At 37.1% G+C, this 17,873-nt stretch overlaps 2 protein-coding genes across 2 annotated transcripts in view; one reads left to right on the forward strand and one right to left on the reverse strand.

Moving 5' to 3' along the window:
- Positions 1 to 2,428: 2,428 nt before the first annotated feature.
- On the reverse strand, positions 2,429 to 9,231 carry LOC129362293 (NAD-dependent protein deacylase sirtuin-5, mitochondrial-like). Its single transcript, XM_055033745.1, has 9 exons — positions 9,126 to 9,231; positions 7,619 to 7,720; positions 7,306 to 7,439; positions 6,987 to 7,212; positions 5,675 to 5,762; positions 5,524 to 5,577; positions 4,249 to 4,372; positions 3,966 to 4,081; positions 2,429 to 3,798 (listed from the first exon to the last, which is right to left on the reverse strand). The coding sequence occupies exons 2-9, from the start codon at positions 7,713 to 7,715 to the stop codon at positions 3,726 to 3,728; spliced, it is 912 nt and encodes a 303-aa protein (XP_054889720.1). The 5' UTR covers positions 7,716 to 7,720; positions 9,126 to 9,231; the 3' UTR covers positions 2,429 to 3,725.
- A 651-nt stretch (positions 9,232 to 9,882) lies between these two features.
- The window catches only part of LOC129362167 (phosphatase and actin regulator 1-like), a 42,976-nt gene continuing 34,985 nt past the window's right edge, over positions 9,883 to 17,873 (forward strand). Inside the window, exon 1 of the mRNA XM_055033557.1 lies at positions 9,883 to 10,118. Coding sequence (XP_054889532.1) covers positions 9,890 to 10,118 — 229 coding nt within the window. The 5' untranslated portion in view covers positions 9,883 to 9,889. The remainder of the gene's footprint in view (positions 10,119 to 17,873) is intronic.

Raw genomic sequence — 17,873 nt, forward strand, 5'->3', positions numbered from 1 at the left:
ACCATCAATCAAGCTCATGTAAGTGCTGCTCAAGATTGCTGATTTACTATAACGGTCATCAGTGGCCACCCTAACTAGTCTGTGCATTCTTGAGAGGCTCTGCTGTGAGGAGTTGTAGTAGCAAGAGGTAGGGCGATAGCACAACATACACAAGCTTGATTGACAGTGCTAAGACCTGGTTCTGATTGGTTGTATCTTACCAGGAATTTTGCATTTCTGCAATGTATTTAACATAAGTTAAACACTAATATTGCAGAGATGCGTGTCAATAAAATGTATTCAAATAAAAATAAGTATTTGTTAAGCTCCCACTGATGACAAATCTATTACCCTAAACGATTTATGTCTCAAAACTGTTTTCCACTTCATATCCACAAGGAAGAAGACAAAGGAGGTGGAGGTTGAGCTCTTGGGTTAAACCTGCTCCAAAGATGACAGTTGAGATTCCCACTAAATGCCTCTCTCTGTTTTTTTTCCTCTTAGTGACAAATAGAAGTTGGGCTTATTTCTGCCTCCAGGATGGCACCAGTAATAGAAAAGCAGATGTGGAAAATCTAATTAAAATAATGATGATGGGATGCAATAACAGAGATACTTTATTGAAGACAAAACCATGTGACTTTAGATGCCATGTTTGAGAAATAAATAATAAAAAAAGAAGCCGCAAATAACGCTTCTTGCCAAAGTGGCCCGAGATCAGGTGATGTAGTGCCGCTCTGCTTTGTGAACTAAAAAATTTATTATGAGAGAGCTAAAACTATAGTGGCCATGAAACGAACCTACAAGAAGAGGCTCCAGTGAGATCACACTTATACTGGCACACCATTCTCCCTTTTGGCCACAGGCATAAATGGCTCTTTTGAAAGAGTCTCTTTATGACCGTCTATTGAGCATAACCTTCTATGGTCAAATTAAGTTATTTTTAACCATGTATCACAATTACGCTTACAAAAAACCCTGTTAAACTTAGTCATGCAGGAGCATTTTAGACGTACACTGCCATGAGAAGATCAGTGCTTCCTAACCTCAAGTGCAGACTATGACAAGCATTTTTAAACATGAGGTAAGGAGAGATTTTAAACAACAAAGCAAAGAGGACATACTCGTTAAGTAAAGACAATAAACCAATCTTAAAAAACTAAAATAAGCAACAAATTATAGCGTTTTACTGAAAACTGAGTGCTCTTCCCAAACCACTTTATGGTAGTTCTTAAGTGTTCTAAAATGAGTGCTCGTACTCATTGCGCATTAGAGTACTAGTAAAACATTTGGATGCTATATTTAAGTCACTCATGCAAACATCAACATCCAAATGGGTCTTGTGTGGCACCCATATTATAATAAAGGTAAAGAGGAGACTTGGCGCATATGCAGGTATTTTATGGGCTGTAGGCTGGTGAGAGTAAGAGTTTGATTTGTTGACGTTTAGAGATTCAATGTGATTAAGAGGGGTATGAAATGACTTTAAAAAATTGTGTATGCATCAAATGCTTTCTTAATATGTCATTACAGGTAAATACAATTATTGATGTTTTAGCAAAAGTGAATATTTTTCTTATCCTTTTATGGAAGGATGATAGGATAGGTCAAGTGATTTGAGAAGGTGGGATCTAAACCCCGCCTCTCAGCTGTGACCACTGGAGATGGGCACCGGCACCCCCATCAGGGATCAGCGTGTAAAATAATTGACTGATTGATTGATTGACTCACAGACAGGTGGATGATGTCCAAACATCATTTTGTGACCTCAAACTCAAGCAGACTTGGATTAGGCCACATCAAAAATATCCAGAATAGGTATACCCTTGAATGGCAAACACAATACCTGAAGATGGGTATTGGAGTGGCCTTACCTAAACGGAAACTTAAATTTGATATAGATATTGTGGTACAACCGTGAAGAGGCAGTTTATTGATTAAAAAAAAAAACAAACAAAAAAACAGAGTTGGCCAAAATTCCTCCACATAAAGGTAAAATACATATTGCCAGTTACAATTGTTAATGGGCTTAGTGGGACAATTACTGAAGCCTCAGTAATTTACTCCCTGCCCTTTTATGTAAGGGCAGGCTGAGATTAATAACTTTTAAAAATTGTTTGATGAAGTAAAATTGAAATCTTCAAATTGTCAATAAAAGCAAAAACAGAAGAAAGCTGTAGGGCAGCAAATACTTTTTTCAAAACACAGCATTTTATATTGGATGCAATAGCCTGCTAGGTATTGCATCCAAGCAGTTTATTGCAATAGTGACATCATGCTAATTATATTTCAATTTAATAAACCAATGGTTCCCAAAGTGGGGTCCAAAGTTGGGACCCCACAATGGGTCTCAAATTAACCCATTTAAAACATTGTGATTCTCAGAAATGATGGTAGAGAAGCAGCTATGCTGTAAATGTTAAAACATGAAAAGAATCAATTCTTATAATTATGTTACACAATGTTGAATGTTGACATTGTTTTTTTTTTTTTTTGTGGTCACAAAACACCATCTCAATTTCAATTTCTTTTGCATACTCGGTTGACAGCTGGGGTCACAAGAGTCTTCCACTGTTCTTTCATCGGTCAGGAACAGAACAATTTGGGAACTCCTGTTATAAACAGTGCAGCTCTAACACAAATGTTTCTCTATTACAACCCATTTTAACTGTGAAAGGTATTGAATGCAAATATTTTATGTTGACTACTTTTCTTTCAACAGCCTTATGATAGAACAGTCAGGAATAACAACTGAACAAACAGTCAGAAATAACAAATGAACAAACTGCAAAATTGTTTCCATCTCCCCTCCCCAGAAGAAAATAAAAGAACTTAAAGAAAGCTAAACCATGGCCTCTAGTGTTCACATTAAGCACATGCAGGGTTGTATTCTTTTACTGTGAATCAGAAGAAAAAGTCACAAAAGTCAGTATGCATCGCTGAAGAATTTTAATGATAATGCTTTGTGTAAATGCAGTATTAATACTTTAAAAAGTAGCTGTGCATATAGTTCGTTGACAATGAAAATGTAAAAAAGAAAAAAAAATCATGTTATTGCTTTTTGTTCTAACCATATTTGATTGAGAAAACAATGTCTCCTGAATACTTCATACATGTAACCAGATGACTTCAGACATCATATCAAACATTGTCAAACACAATGAGAAGTATATTATTCTGCTTTACCCATTGCTATTTTTAGTAAACTAAACACTTGACTAAATCTCTGTAACATTGGTTGATTTGCATTTGAGGTTTATAAGCAAGCATTTGGTCAAAGTTGAATCAACAGCTTGAAAAGGCACAAGAGCATGTCTGCATACCTGTTCATTGGATAGTAAAGGAACAGAGGAATCCTATCCATTGGCACAAGAAAGAATTTTAGATCTTTCTAAAGCATTATTGTTTCTACAAAGAAGGATCTCCCCTAAACATTTAATCTGAAGAAGGAATATCATTTTCTATGAAAGTAAGTAAATATGGAGTGCATTACCTTTCACAATGAAGTTACATTTTCCCACCTTAATTCTAATGTAAGAAGAGAATATTTGTCAAAAAAGTTATCTGATCTGACTCCAGTTTATAAGCAAGATTTTCAAGTATTAAGAAATTCATTATATTTTAAAAACTGTTTTTCCAGGCAGTTTGATATTTGATAAACTATGATGAAATGCAGCAGCTTTGGACTGCATTAGAATGTAGAAGAAACCACCAACTTTCATCTAAAGAAAACAGCCTAATGATTTTTACAATTCCTCGGACTCATGTGGTGCCAGAGCCGGTGGCAGCGTGGTTCCACATGGACCCTGGAAATGGTACCTGTGTCCCATCAAACAGAGTAAAAGATAACACAAATGTTAGAATGCTGAGAAGTAGTGGTGTTACATCTGCTATTGATTCTTTTGGTTACTTTTGAAGCTAACATTATAAATGCAGACGATCACATATGTTTTTAAAATAGAAGTTTAGTGTTCTTACTGACTTACATAAAATATTCAGTTTTTGGTGTTGTATTCATATTAAATTCTGCAACTGGAACACCTCTGGATGCAACCCGGGGACCAAACATGGCTGCTGGGTAAACAATGGATGACGTCCCCACCTGCAAGTAAACAACAGGGAGCAATAACCCAAGAGTCAACTTCAGATTTCTCCGGACAATGCTGCAAATCAGGTCAAGTCCTAAACACTCTGGAAAAATACAGCATTCCATAAAACTGTCTCACAGGTGAAATGTGTGCCAATATACCTACATAAAAGACAACTCACCACCAGACAGAGGTCACAGATTTCAATTTCCTTTTCTACATTAGTCAGAATGTGAGAGTCCAAAGTCTCCCCAAAGAAGACGACATTGGGTCTCAGAAGACCGTGGCAGTTTCTCTCCTCACATCTTTATAGAACAGCAACAAGAAGTATAGGTTAAACCAGCTCTGACCGAAGAGTAAAAAAAAAAAAAACTAAAAACAGCAAAATAATGAGGGTTCAGTCAGCTGAGAAACATGTTTGAAAGGCAAAGTCAAAGATAAAAATGGGGGCAATCACCTAACTGTCACTGAGAAATGAATACAGAACACTTTGGTCATATTTAGGCAAAATTTGACCTCGAAGAACATCACTGCCCTCTAGTGGACGAGTTCAATTTCCTGCGTTGCCTCTGAATTTAAAGAGCATGTAGAGTTGCATTGCATCTCCTGGAGACAAACCTTGTGTGTAAAATATGCATAACGCCTAAGGTTTATACAAATTTGATTCACAACAGAGTTGAAATGAGAATAAGGTAAGTGCAACAGCTTGATAAGATGTGCCATTAAACAAATGCTTTCATGCAAATGTGTTAGCAGACAGTTCCTTTCATAGTTTCTCTCATTCGTCTTTTGCATCTTCTATTGAAAAATTATCCCTACTGAGTGATGCTTCAATAATGCTGTCTGCCTGGAGGGCACAAATGAAGAAAAGCAAAGCTAAAAATTGAAATCTGAACAGAGGGCTGTTTGGAAACGATGTTTCTTTACCAGCAACAAGCTGCTACATTCTTTTTAGGCTGTGTTTGTGCATATACGACACACGCATTAGATCCCCCATTTACTCTAATCAGAAGAGCATAAAGGGACATTCAGCTAAAAAAAAAAAAATGAACTGAATGTTTTAGTTGGCTGTTTCTTGGTTCTTTTAGGGTGAGACATAACCGGTTTTTATTTTGGTTTTTGATAGTATTAAAATCTAGAAAGCATATAAAATAAGTAGAATGTAAAACTTGGACTTTTTGTACCATATTAAAGCGCAAATGAGTGAAATCCATGAGTATAAAAACCATTGCTTAAGTGTTTTAAATATAAAATGTAACACAATTTTTAATATTTTATTTTTACTATGTATGAATATTTGACAAGCTTAAAGGCAAGAAGATTAAAGGTTCTTCTGTCAAAATATTTCAGGTCATCGACATTGGGAACACTCCCCTGAAATCAGTAAAATGGGGAGCCAAAAAGCTTAAGAAATATATTTGTCAGTGTTAATAATACAGTGTGTAGATAATCTCACCTTGGTAGTTTATCCACAGGAATCTGTTCATCAGGAACATTTGTGCCAGGTGCTCTGAAACCAAGCAAATTGTGTAAAGTCAAACAGAAGGGATCAGACCACAAATTCTGGATGTTTATTAGTGTGTGTATAATCATCAAGGGCTGTCTACCCTTTGCTCTTTAAAGCAGCACATATGGGGCTTTGCTTGTTCACGGTCACTTGTCCACAACTCATACAGCGTGTCTCCAGCAGACTGCCTGCAGTTACGTACACACACATGCAAATTTACACACAGTACACAAAATGCAAAGAACACAAAAATAATTTAATCTTTTTAATAGTTGTGGTGTGACTTGGGATTCTGAGAAGAAAAAAAAAAAACATTACAAACATTCAGTGCTGAGTCTTAAGAATGTTTCACTGGAATACCATAATCTCAAGTACTTGGCAGTGATGACCATGATCATGAGTCTCTGTGTGCCAAACTAATGTGCAGGTCTGTCTTTGGCATTTACCAGGAGAACAGCACTTGCTTGACTGCATTGTGTCACACATCAAGTTTGGTACAAAGAGGATTACAGTGTGGGGTTGTTTTTCCAGGAGCTGAACTCATCCCTTTAGTTCCAGTCAAATGAACTCGTAAGGCTTCACCATATAAAGACACTTTTTGGCTAATTTTACGTGCCTGACTCTGTGGAAGTAGTTTGGGAATGAGCCCTTATTTTTCAACAAGATTCTGCACAAAAGCACAAAGCAAGAGCCAGAAAGACAAGGATGAGGAGATTTGGTGTGAAAGAACGAGGCTGATCTGGAAAGAGCCCTAATCTTAACCTGACAGAAAATCTTTTCGGATGAGATTACATCACTGTCTGGCCACACAAATACAGACAAGGAAGAACAGTCATAAATTACAACAACTCCTTTGCTTCACAGAAAGCAAATCCAGAAGAGTTTAAACTGTTATAATTGCAAAGGTTGGACTGACATTACAGAATGCGAAATAAACATGAAATGTCTCTTAAACTCATATGAAAGGAAAGGCAGCCAAGTAAATACTTTTAGAAATAGTGTGCAATAATATTTATTTCTCTTAATTGTGAAGAGTTCTATGAATGTCTAAGGTCACAAAAAATCCAAAACTCAAACACAACCATGTTTCTTTGTTTGCACTTTATGACATGAGGACATATTGACCAAATGGCTGACATAATGTGTTATTGCAGTGAATCTGTCCATTTCATATGCTCAAGTGCCTAAGACCCTTAATACTTGTCACTTCATTTGCCATGAGGAACCTTCATTATACTTTTCCTCAAATAAATTGATTTTACTTTATGTTTGAAGTGAAAGGATCAACTTCCAACGGAAAAATTTAAATTACATTTTAATATGGTCAATTAAAATGTGCAGAAAAAATCTTGACAATTGCTCGTCATGTTCTTGCAAATTTCATCACTACAGAATTTCCCACTAATACTCACCGTGAATCTTGAGGACATGTTTTGACCCAGCCTGTTGGTGCAAATCATCTTGGCACTGGGTGATGACTACCACTGAGCGCCCCTGCTTCTTCAAGCGAGCTTCACACTCTGCTATGGCCAAATGGACGGCGCTGGGCTTCTTGTCCAACACAAGCTCTCTCCTGTAGTGATAAAACTCCCAAACCCGAGATGGGTTGCGAGAGAAGGCCTCTGGAGAAGCAAGGTCCTGTGGGGGGTAGATCCACATGGACAAGTTTAAAGAATGGAGCTCTGAGGGAAGAATGTTGTAATCAGACATAGCTTCTTTGTTAAAATGTACCTGGGAATGCCACTTCCTCCACTTCTCATGTTCTCCCCTGAAAGTCGGTACGCCACTCTCTGCACTCACACCTGCTCCGGTGATGATTGCTATGTTCTTGGCTTTGGCGAAGGCCTTTCGGAATTCAGACATGTCTGAGAGTCAAACAAGAACTTATCAATATCCAACAAATTTAAGTTTAGATCTTAATTAAACAAAAGGAGGTACATTTTTTACAATGTTTTAAAATGGATGGATAGATAAACAATTTTCTACTAGATGCAGCCTGGTAGAAAGAATGGGTATATGTGGTTCTAAAAAGCTCTTGCTTTACCTGAACTGGGTCTTCCTGATTCAATCACTGGACCTGTTACATGTGTAGAGCACATGCGAACACCAAGTGATAAGACAACTCGGCTTTTGAGAAGCATTGTCACTGAAAGATCAGAAGAAACAAAAAAATGCCAGCTTTTCTAATTGCATGTCATTTTACTTTTCACACAGCTTCAGACTTCTTTGAGGTTTGTAATATTTCTTATGAGATTAAATATCATCCCTTATGCTAAAAAAAGACACTTTTTTTTGTTCCTGAATATAGCTTTTATATGAATATTTTTGAATTAAGAATATACAATTAGTTTTGGTTTACAAATGTTCCAAATGTAAAAATAGAAAGAAAACACCAACCTAAAAATGTTACCAAAAGACATTTTAGAAAGCAAGACCTAAATCACCAATACTTTACCATCAAAAACAGTTTTTTGTCTTGTTGCAGAGCTGCCTGATATAAGTTAAACATATCACCGTGATATTGGTGGAAATTTTGGCTGCAATAAAACCTACACTTGTTGCTTTGCTCCCAGCCAAAGCTGTAGACTATGACACTGAAAACCCATACATCTGGCCAAATATATTGTTAGCGAACAGAGCACATGACACATTTGAATATTTTGTATGCATTCCCCGGTAAATGTATTCTATCAAAGCCCGTTTCCAATCAATCAATCAATCAATCAATCAATCAAATTTTATTTGTATAGCACATTTGAACAGCAAGGCATTTCAAAGTCCTTTCCACTGCATTCCTTGACAAATCAGTCACCATCAAATACAGTTCAGATGATAAAGTTACACAATTTAAAAACCACCAAAGAGAGCTTGCAGCATTTTGCTTTTGGGCAATGAAACAAATGGATGATTTTGCTCTCGATGCTTTTTGTAGCTTCTCGTGTCAACATATCGTCTAAATGACTATAAAGTAAGGTGCAAAAATGCTGTGCAGTCCGAGATGCGTTTTTATTGCAGCAAGAAGCTGCAACAGGCCCGACAGAGTCTGGGGATCTTTACACTGATAAGGCAAGTAATGTACACACAGAGGAAAGCTGAAGAATGTGTTTGTTGAACTCAATTCCTAACAGTTGGGAAACGGGAGAAAATAAATAGTCGAACTCACACACCCATCAACACAAACAAAGTCAAACAAATGGAAGCAGGTTGAACTGAATGTCAGACCTTCCATTCAAAACAGGGTTAATACACCCTTTGGTCTCTGTCGGTATTCTGACATCACGCAGCGCTCTTTCTGATGTCGCCTCCTTTTTTTACTTGAAAACTCGCAAACAAAGTATATCAAGCATTGTTTTTATGCTCCTCGGCGTTAGAAGCAGCCTAATGCCATTATATTCATTGTTTACAAAATGCAGACGTATTGTGTTGCCCAACAGTCGTGAAGTACGTGACGACCTCCGAAAGATGTCGTTAGAGCAAAGAAAACCTTGTAACCTTAACTTGCATCGAGCAAAAACAACGTGAACAAAAGCACTTTTTTAGAAGGAACTTACATGTGCATCGACTTCGACAGGAGGGTTTTTTTTTGGTTTGTCGAGAAAGACACGCTGGGCTTGTTTACCTATCTGTCCTCAATTATCAGGAGGGGCCGCAAAGGAACAAGAGTGTCGTAAAGCCAAGATTATGTGTAATTCGAGTTCGCCCTCTAGTGGTGGATATCATTAACTGTCGCTCAGGCAGGTATAATTTTTCATTCCCCAAAATAATTTTGCCTCAATTTACATGAATAATAATAATAATTAACTGTATGTGTTAAATTAGTTTTATTAAGTGAAGTGTAATTTAGTTTAGTTTTTAGATTAAATTATAAACAACTTAAATGTAAACATTTTGAAACAACTACATTTATTTGCATTTATTTATTTATCCATAAAGTTTATTTGTATTTTCACGTAGAAAATGAAAGAATATAAAGTTCACAGGTGAAAAAAATAAAAAAGTTTGGAATATGTTTGTTTTTATCCATAGCAGTACTACTTTTATTATTATTAGGCTATTATTATTATTATTATTATTATTATTATTATTATTATTATTATTATCATCATCATCATCATCATCAACATCATCACTCTTTTTAAAGTAGCTGATTCCCAACCACAATATTCGTTTATTTACTTCGTGTTTTAAATTGGTATCATTTCACACCAACGCCTCTCCTTCCTCTCTCTCTCTCTCTCTCTCTCTCTCTCTCTCTCTCTCTCTCTCTCTCTCTCTCTCTCTTCTTTCTCTCTCTCTTTCTCTCATTCTCTCGTGCATGTGTACTCCCTCCTCCTCTCCATCGATCGCTGCCTCCCAGCGCGCGCGAGTGGCCGTGCGGCTCTGCTTCTGTCCCAGTCGGCCAGCAGTCATCTCTGGACACTGGCTCAAATTGATGGCGACCACACCGGCCAGCAATTCAGACCGAAGACCGCTCAGGAGGCTCCGCTCCACGAGCGACATCCCGTATCTGGTGGAAGCCAGGAGATCTTTCAATCTGCGGACAGGTAGGAGCACATGCCCGCCCTGCGCTCTGATCCTCGGTGTTAGACGCGCGCCAGATGTCGCGGTGTCCACTGGGGGAGTTGTTATGGTTCAATGCGCCCCTGTCTAAAGCGAGGAAAACGACCGCATCTTAATTTCCCCCTCGTGGACCCGTGGTACAGTTGTGCGGTGAGGTTTATTCCTCCAGAAATTATCAATGGGCAGCGACGCTTGTTGGTAATCAGAGGGGTAGTGACTGAAATGTTATGCAACTTTATGGACCGACACTAAGGGCAATTTGCTTCCTTAGCGCACAATTAATAACAAGTGGACATTTCTTTCTAATGGCTTGAACAACGGTTTTTGTGTGGATTTTGCTGTTACCGTCACTGTTGAACGTAATTACATAATACGAAGAAGCGCTCCAACGTGGCCTGCAGCGCCTCAGCCTTGTGATGCACAAATCCAGAATGGACAAACGAGTTCTTTTTATGTTTTTATTTACAGTTATTAGTCATAGCTGTCAACATCCCCCACATTTTAATTTCAGTTTTCAACCTGTAACAAAGGTACGACAATAGCTCTCTCTGTGTCCATCATCCATGTGTGTTGCATACGCTGTTACCATGGTGACGTAGCATTTTATGCTGACTGAGTCAACAGGATTCAGATCTTTTGCACTCCAGTGAAATCGGGACACATGCTGCATCCAGCAGTCTGTTTTAGGTCTCATGGACGTCCTTCCTGTGATTTACTCAAATCGACCAAAATTTAGATTAATTATTTTTTTATTGACACATTGTTTTTATATGCTTACTTACTGCATCTAAGAAATAAGAATAACATTATAAATATGATCCTTCTTTAAAAATGTTCTTAATAATCGTGCAAGGGGTGCTGTGTCTATATGCAGCAACACACAAAATAACTTTTTCCACATTTGTCGCATTAGAGAGCTACCGACTTTGTTCCTTGCACTATATCCTGGAATTGTATGTGTTTGATGAACACAAAACTATTTTAGCCAAGGAAGGGAAGCTAAAATAGGAAAAATTGTTTAAAATTTTCATTTAAAACAATGGCATTGCAGCATTTTGGAGCTTCTACAGTAATTACATTATGTGGACATCTTTTTGATAAAGAATTGCAGTAGTCTGGCCTTAAAGTTACAAATGCATGGTAGTTTTTCAGAATCACTCTTAGACAGGATAATCATATTGGAAAGGATGCCAATTATTAGCTTCTTATCTTTGCATATTGAGGGCACTTTTCCAAGCCATTATCACATACATGTGCTCTGATCCAAGTCATTCCATTGTGCTCTTCCATAAAAGAGAGTGTTTCTGGGGGGCATAGCTCAGGATAATGTTGTCTAAAGTTTCTCTCACCTGAACGATGGTTCTCTAAAGGGTCCTCCAGCTTTATTTTGGGCCTTTTGGCAGATTTTCTGTCACTGTAGGTGGACATATTGGAATATTTTGGCATGTTTGCAGTTATACAGAGTTCTATATGTTTTCAGACAGTAGATCAAATAGTCCTTAAAATATTTTTGTTATAACCTAATCCTGCTTTGAAACTCTCCACAGCTTTATCTCTGACCTGTCTGATCCGTTGCTGCCTGGTGTATGTGCAACTTTATGGTGCTCCATTTCATAAAATTCCAGTAGTTTGTGGTTGTGCTGCAGCAAAATGCGAAAAAGGGCCTCTGAATACTTTTATAAGGCACTGCATGTACTAAGTAGAGCATGATTCCCAACATTCCCAAAAGTTGAAATGGTAATTATGTTCAAAAAATTATACAGGTTCCAAGATAGACGATTTTAGTGCTTCATTTGAAATGCTGCATAATGGAACTGAATAATTAACTACTGATTTTGTGTCAGGTTTATTCTCTTGCCCTACTGGGAGGACAATAAGATGAATTTATATGATCGTAAATAAGAATGAAAATCTATGGCTCCTGTGCAGCTTTTCATTTGCCAACAATTTGTCAGCTGTTTTAAAAGTCCTCTGACTGCTTCATGAGCTTAGGCATCAGCGGAAAAGATTTGTGAATTCTTGATCAATGAATGAAAGGATGCTTCGAGGCTTAGCGTGCTGGTGCCAGGGAATGTTTTGCCTGTGGAGAAACGCTGCTGTCGATTACAACAGACTGTCATTTGTCTCTGTGCTCCTGTTTTTGTTCCAGTTTTCTCTATGCTCCACAACTAGCTCATGCGAAAGCGTGAGGATGGTACGGGGGCGATTTGTACAACAGCTCGGTTGACTCACTTCCACCTGAAGAAGTGGAGCAGGATTTAGCTTGCTTATTGCCAAGGAAACCAAAAGTCAAGTGGTTGTGTGCTGAAGTGCTTAACAATAATAAATAACCTAGGCTGCTGGGGATGCAAAACAAGAACTAAGCAATTACTTCTCAAAGCAGGGCAATTGTTTTGATTCGTCTTGATGTTTTTCTTTAATGATGCTCATAAATTAGTGTGTCTACCTGATGAATCCCATTTCCTACAGTCCAGTTAAATATTTTGTTATTAAATCAATGGTTTTTTGCATAATAACATCTTCATAAAGAGTAGACCATGTACATTTAATACCACACCAGTCGATTTATGACATGCTTTGAGTAATTTGCTACTGCTTACATGATTTATAGTCAGCCCTTATGTTAATCAATCAACTCTGTAGGAGCCCGGTCCTTGTGACAACACTATCTTCCAAGGCCATAGCACAAATGACAGATATCCTGTGGCTTCCTAATGAAATAAAAGGCCATGGATTTATTGGAGTAGCCTGCTTAGAGTCACCACTAAACTAATTTGTTCAACAGTTAACCAGCTCTGCACACAGACATGAAGACATAATCCACCCTAATGGAATCATTCAGTGCGCAGCTTTCAACGATGGTGTGATCTGCCGTAAAACACAAAAGGCCAGAGGTGAGGATGGATGGGTGACCACGTTAACGTTGTTTGACTTCAATCGCAAAGCTTTATGTCAGTAGATATCTCACACACAAACAAACAGGAGCATAGCAGCTGAGAGCCTACACTCTTTGTGGAGCTTGCCAGGAATAGTAGTTTTTTTTTATTTGGGGGGTGGTAGCTGAAATGAAGAGAGTGGCAATTGAAATAAAATCAATATGCACTTTGCTGAGCACAAAATAAATGTGCTTAAATGTAAATTTCCTGTTGGTGTGTTATGGGATGCATGCTGATGCAGCACTTATTTTTACTGCGAGGTTGTCTGAGTGCTCTTATTTGTCCATTTGTCAAAAGCTCATCTCAGCAGCAATGAGATTTCTGTCTGCAGTCTCATGTTTTACGCAATAAATTTAACAAAGGGCTCTGACAAAAGGACTCAACATTTATAAGTTTTGAAACATCTATGTTTAGGTTTTTATATAAAATTGAATCAGAGGTTTACATACTCTGAATGAAACCCTAAAACATTTAAGGAACTGCAAACTGTGAGGATTAGTTCAGGACCCAATGAAATTTATCTTGTGTTAAAGTAAATACCGTTTTTTCCCAATGGCTGACAGTCGATCAGAGTAATTTTTTCTGTTAGGATTTTCAAAAATATATAAATAAATAATATATATTAATATATTTGTCTTTTAATAACCATGACATTTTATAACATTTTATTTGACATTGATCATATATCATTCTACAAGCTTTTCCCAATCATTTGCTGGAATTCTGATTTATTCTTCCGGATCGAACTGATGATACAGAGTCGGTTTTGTTTACAAAGTTGCTCACACAAAATTATTTTTAGGTATGCTCGCAGTCTCAAACCAGGGTGTTATGTCATTATGGCCAAACAGTTACATTTTAATTTAAACAGACCACAGAAATATTACCAAAAATGGAGTGCTGTGTTCCTGGATGCATTTCTGGCTGCATTTCTAAACTGTAATAGGTTTTTTTTTATGTTGCTTTTTGAGCAATTGCTACTTCCTTGTTGAGTCGCCTTTGGGGTCAAGCTGGTAAAAGACTTATTTCACTGTGGATAAGAAAACCCTATTAGCAGCTTCAGTCAGCATTTCCACAAGGTCTTAGTATAAAATTCAGAAACTGAAAAAGAGCATATAAAATTGTTTAAGAATACTAAATACAATTAATTTAGGTAATTTTACAATAAAGATTTAGCCTACCTTATTCCCAGACAGTAAAAAAACCCTTGTGTCTTTTTCATAAACGCATAGTTTAGAACACCGGTTTAAACTGTGTTAAAACTATATTGTACAACATTTGAAAACAGTGAATAATTAAGTCAAATGAAACAAAATAAAATTATCTTTTAAATTTCAGTCACCTCATTTTGAATTGTTTGGGCAAGAGCTCTATCTTATTTCAGTGTACAGATAAAATGAGTAAATGAAGAAAAAAGAAAAGGTTCAATGAATGACTTGTAGAATATTCTGCTATATAATACAACATAATTTGCGCTTACTGGACCATGACATTTTATAACAAGCACAAATGTTACTAAACATGATGGCTCACACATTTAGCAAAATAACATTTAGAAAACACAGACAATAACAGATGCAAAACACTCTCCCAGAAAATTGAACAGCATTGCGATGGCATTACACTGTAGATGGGGGGAAAAAAACAACAATATTTCATAAATTACCTTTGAAAATGAATCACAGAGCAAAACTTATCAAATAGTGTCCATGAGAACAAGACTTAGCTTCTGTTCCTAACTTTCTATTCTCATCTGAATTATTAAAGGGACCATATTTGGTGTCTGTTTGTTTGTGTGCCAGCTGTTCTAAACATCTGGAACATGACGGGGTATGTGTCAGAAGCTGGAGCTCCCTTATTTATAATATGCTGATGCTGAGCTGCATACAATGAGGCAAAGTCCCAACCCAGACTTGGCTGCTTTGGGGATGTTGTAGAGATAAAATAGTACGGTGTATTACAGGAATGTGCATTTGCATGCATCTATACGACATGCATATCTTGTATTCTAATTTCTGATCAGAGCAATTGTTGATATGAAACAAATGCAACGAAATATATAAACCTGGAATGTGTTACATGTATACTTATTGTAATGCAGCCATAAGCAAGCAGGGGGGGGGAAGCTAAACTCCTCTCATTCACCACCCACCTCCACTCCTTCACTACTTCTGTTGCAGTTCCATCATAGAGTGAGCTTGGCTGCCTAAAAGAAAACAATCGATACACACCAGATGCCCGTTAGGTCATTGTTTCATAGCACTCTGTGTTACCCAGCACTACAATACTGCATACAGAATTAGCTGATGCACAAACTAATCTTGTTTTTTGCATATATCCAGTCAGATCAAATATCTGGTTTAGAAATACAAATTACAGTTACAAGTGTGTAGGGTACAAACAGACTCTAGTCATCAATCCAAGCTGTAAAAGGTTTTTTTTTCTTTCTCAAACGGAAAGGGAATTTCTGATTACGCAGCTGAGCTGGAGCCAGTTGAATTTGCAATGTTTTTAGCTGTTTGTTGCGATGCTGGATGCTACTTGCAAATCTGGTGAACAAAGTGGCAATAATTAGAAGCAAGACATGTATACCAGTTGTCAGTTTCTGTTTCAAATTGCTCCTCCTTTTCACAAAGCACCTGACCGGCACTAAAAAAAATGGGACGGACAGAAGCACAGAAGCCAAGTGCCCAGCATCCGTACTTGGCATCAAATAGACCTTCTTGTACTGAAGCATCCTGAGTTTGAATAAAACATGAGTGGGAAAATCAGAGTAAAAAATAGCAGCACTACATCAAGGACCTTTGCTGCTCACGATTTCAATCAACCGTCTGTGCCACCTGGCCAGGACATCTACCTACCCCTGTAGCATGATGGTTTAAGCTGCGAGGCTGTTTAGTACATGTTGAGGGAAGATGTTTGGCTGTGATGTGCTTTCTATGTGGAGGAAGATATGTAAATGGTTGTTTCTGAATGCCTCTGAAAGCAGCATGATGGCGTACTTATGGCTCATATTTATAGAAACTATGAATGCATGCTGAGCAGAAAGAAGAAAAGAAGGCTGAAATGCTGCAGGGGGAGCATCATATTTTACTCTCTGATGCTGCTTTTAGGTGCTTTAAGACAACATGCATTTTATTTACTCTTGTGAAAAAAAAAAACATTTAAATGTTCAATGACTGGGAGTGATGTTAGATGTTTTCAGTGAAAGCAAAATGTATATGTTTGGACAAGAATTTCATGCATCAGGCAGATGATGAATGTTTAAACACAGGCATTAGTTGCAGGTGTCACCAGTGCAGTCCCCATGGCGCAGCAGCTCTTTAGGACCATTCTGCTGACTAAGTGCCTTCTCAGAGTCAGACTCCCCTCAATGCAGCTGCAAACCTGAGACGAGTTCAATCGAAGCTGCACTGCAGCATTCAGCACTCCCTCCAAACTGTACCATAAATCCCAGGATTCATTTTGGAACTAAAGCATTTGGACATAAAGCACTTGACAGTACCTAAAGCATAGGATGGTACTCAAAAAAATTATTAAAAATCTCTTCTGCATCTTCTTTTCTCGTCAAGTAAAATAAAAATCAAACAAGTTTTGATGTGTGGTCATACACTAGTAGAAAGGTGCATTCATGCTTGATGGCATTAATGCATCATTAAGTTAGCTATTAATGATTAATAGATTTTTTTGGGGAAAGTGGGATGATATACTAAATAAAAATTCTATAATTTTTAAAACTAAAATTTGGGTGAACTACTTTTGATTTAATGTAAATTTTCTCAAATCTACACAAAGGATTGTGCCATGTATACAGACTCAGATATTTACATTCAACCCTGGTAATTTTTATAGAAAAAAATACCCTAGAAAGTCACACTTTGACTAAACCTTTTGTAGCAATCTCTGGCTATATTGGCACAGTGTTGTTTGCCAAGCCTCTGGAGTTTTATTACAGGAGGATAAATTAATGGTGGTCACAGAAAAAAGTAGCTCATACTTTAGAAATTAGAATTGACAATCCATCTGAAGATTCATGTCATGTGGTGATAGGCATAATAGTTAAAGCAGGTAAACCTCACAACATGAGTGAAACATGTATGAATGGAAGATCAAGAAGTTAGTCCGCTAGTGAATTGAAAATATCTAATTTAGACAAAGTCTGAAAATAAATTAAATTCAGGTACTTTAATATGACCTTTACCACGCTGTTCATACTTGTAAAGCCTTTGGCAAGGCTGAATAAAAACACATCTGCAAAGATGTGTGGGCCAAAATTTCATAGCAATAATGTTAAAGACTCATCGCTACAAACTCTCATTGCTAGCTGTTGTTGTTGGTAAGGGCAGTACAACAAGTGATAAGGTTTAGGTAATGGTAACCTGCAAAATTACCTTTTCAAACAGGGCCTGATGGGTTTGGAAAGTTTTCATAATGCATGGAATTATTTGAAAGCTTCCTTTTATGTTTACTAAGGTTATCTATCCAAATATATTTAATGGCCTGAAACAACTGAGTATAACCCTAAAAAAAGAAAGAAATCTTTAAGGAAGAAATACCATTTTAAACAACTGTAGTTAAAAATCTTACTTTACGCAATATTTCATTGCTTAAAGTAGTTAAAGAACTACTGTTTGTCTCATTTATTAAAAAATAAAATAGCAATAATAGCATAGCAAACAAATACATATATTTCAGTTATTTCCTTCAGGCTCTAAAATATTTCTAATTTTAGAACTTGGAGATCAGGTTGGAAGCATCTTTTTAATGGATATGGGGGAAAGGATTGCAGTGTAAATTATGATG

This window comes from Poeciliopsis prolifica, unplaced genomic scaffold, assembly GCF_027474105.1.
Source record: "Poeciliopsis prolifica strain line A6 unplaced genomic scaffold, Auburn_PproV2 SCAFFOLD008, whole genome shotgun sequence".
NCBI lineage: Eukaryota > Metazoa > Chordata > Actinopteri > Cyprinodontiformes > Poeciliidae > Poeciliopsis > Poeciliopsis prolifica.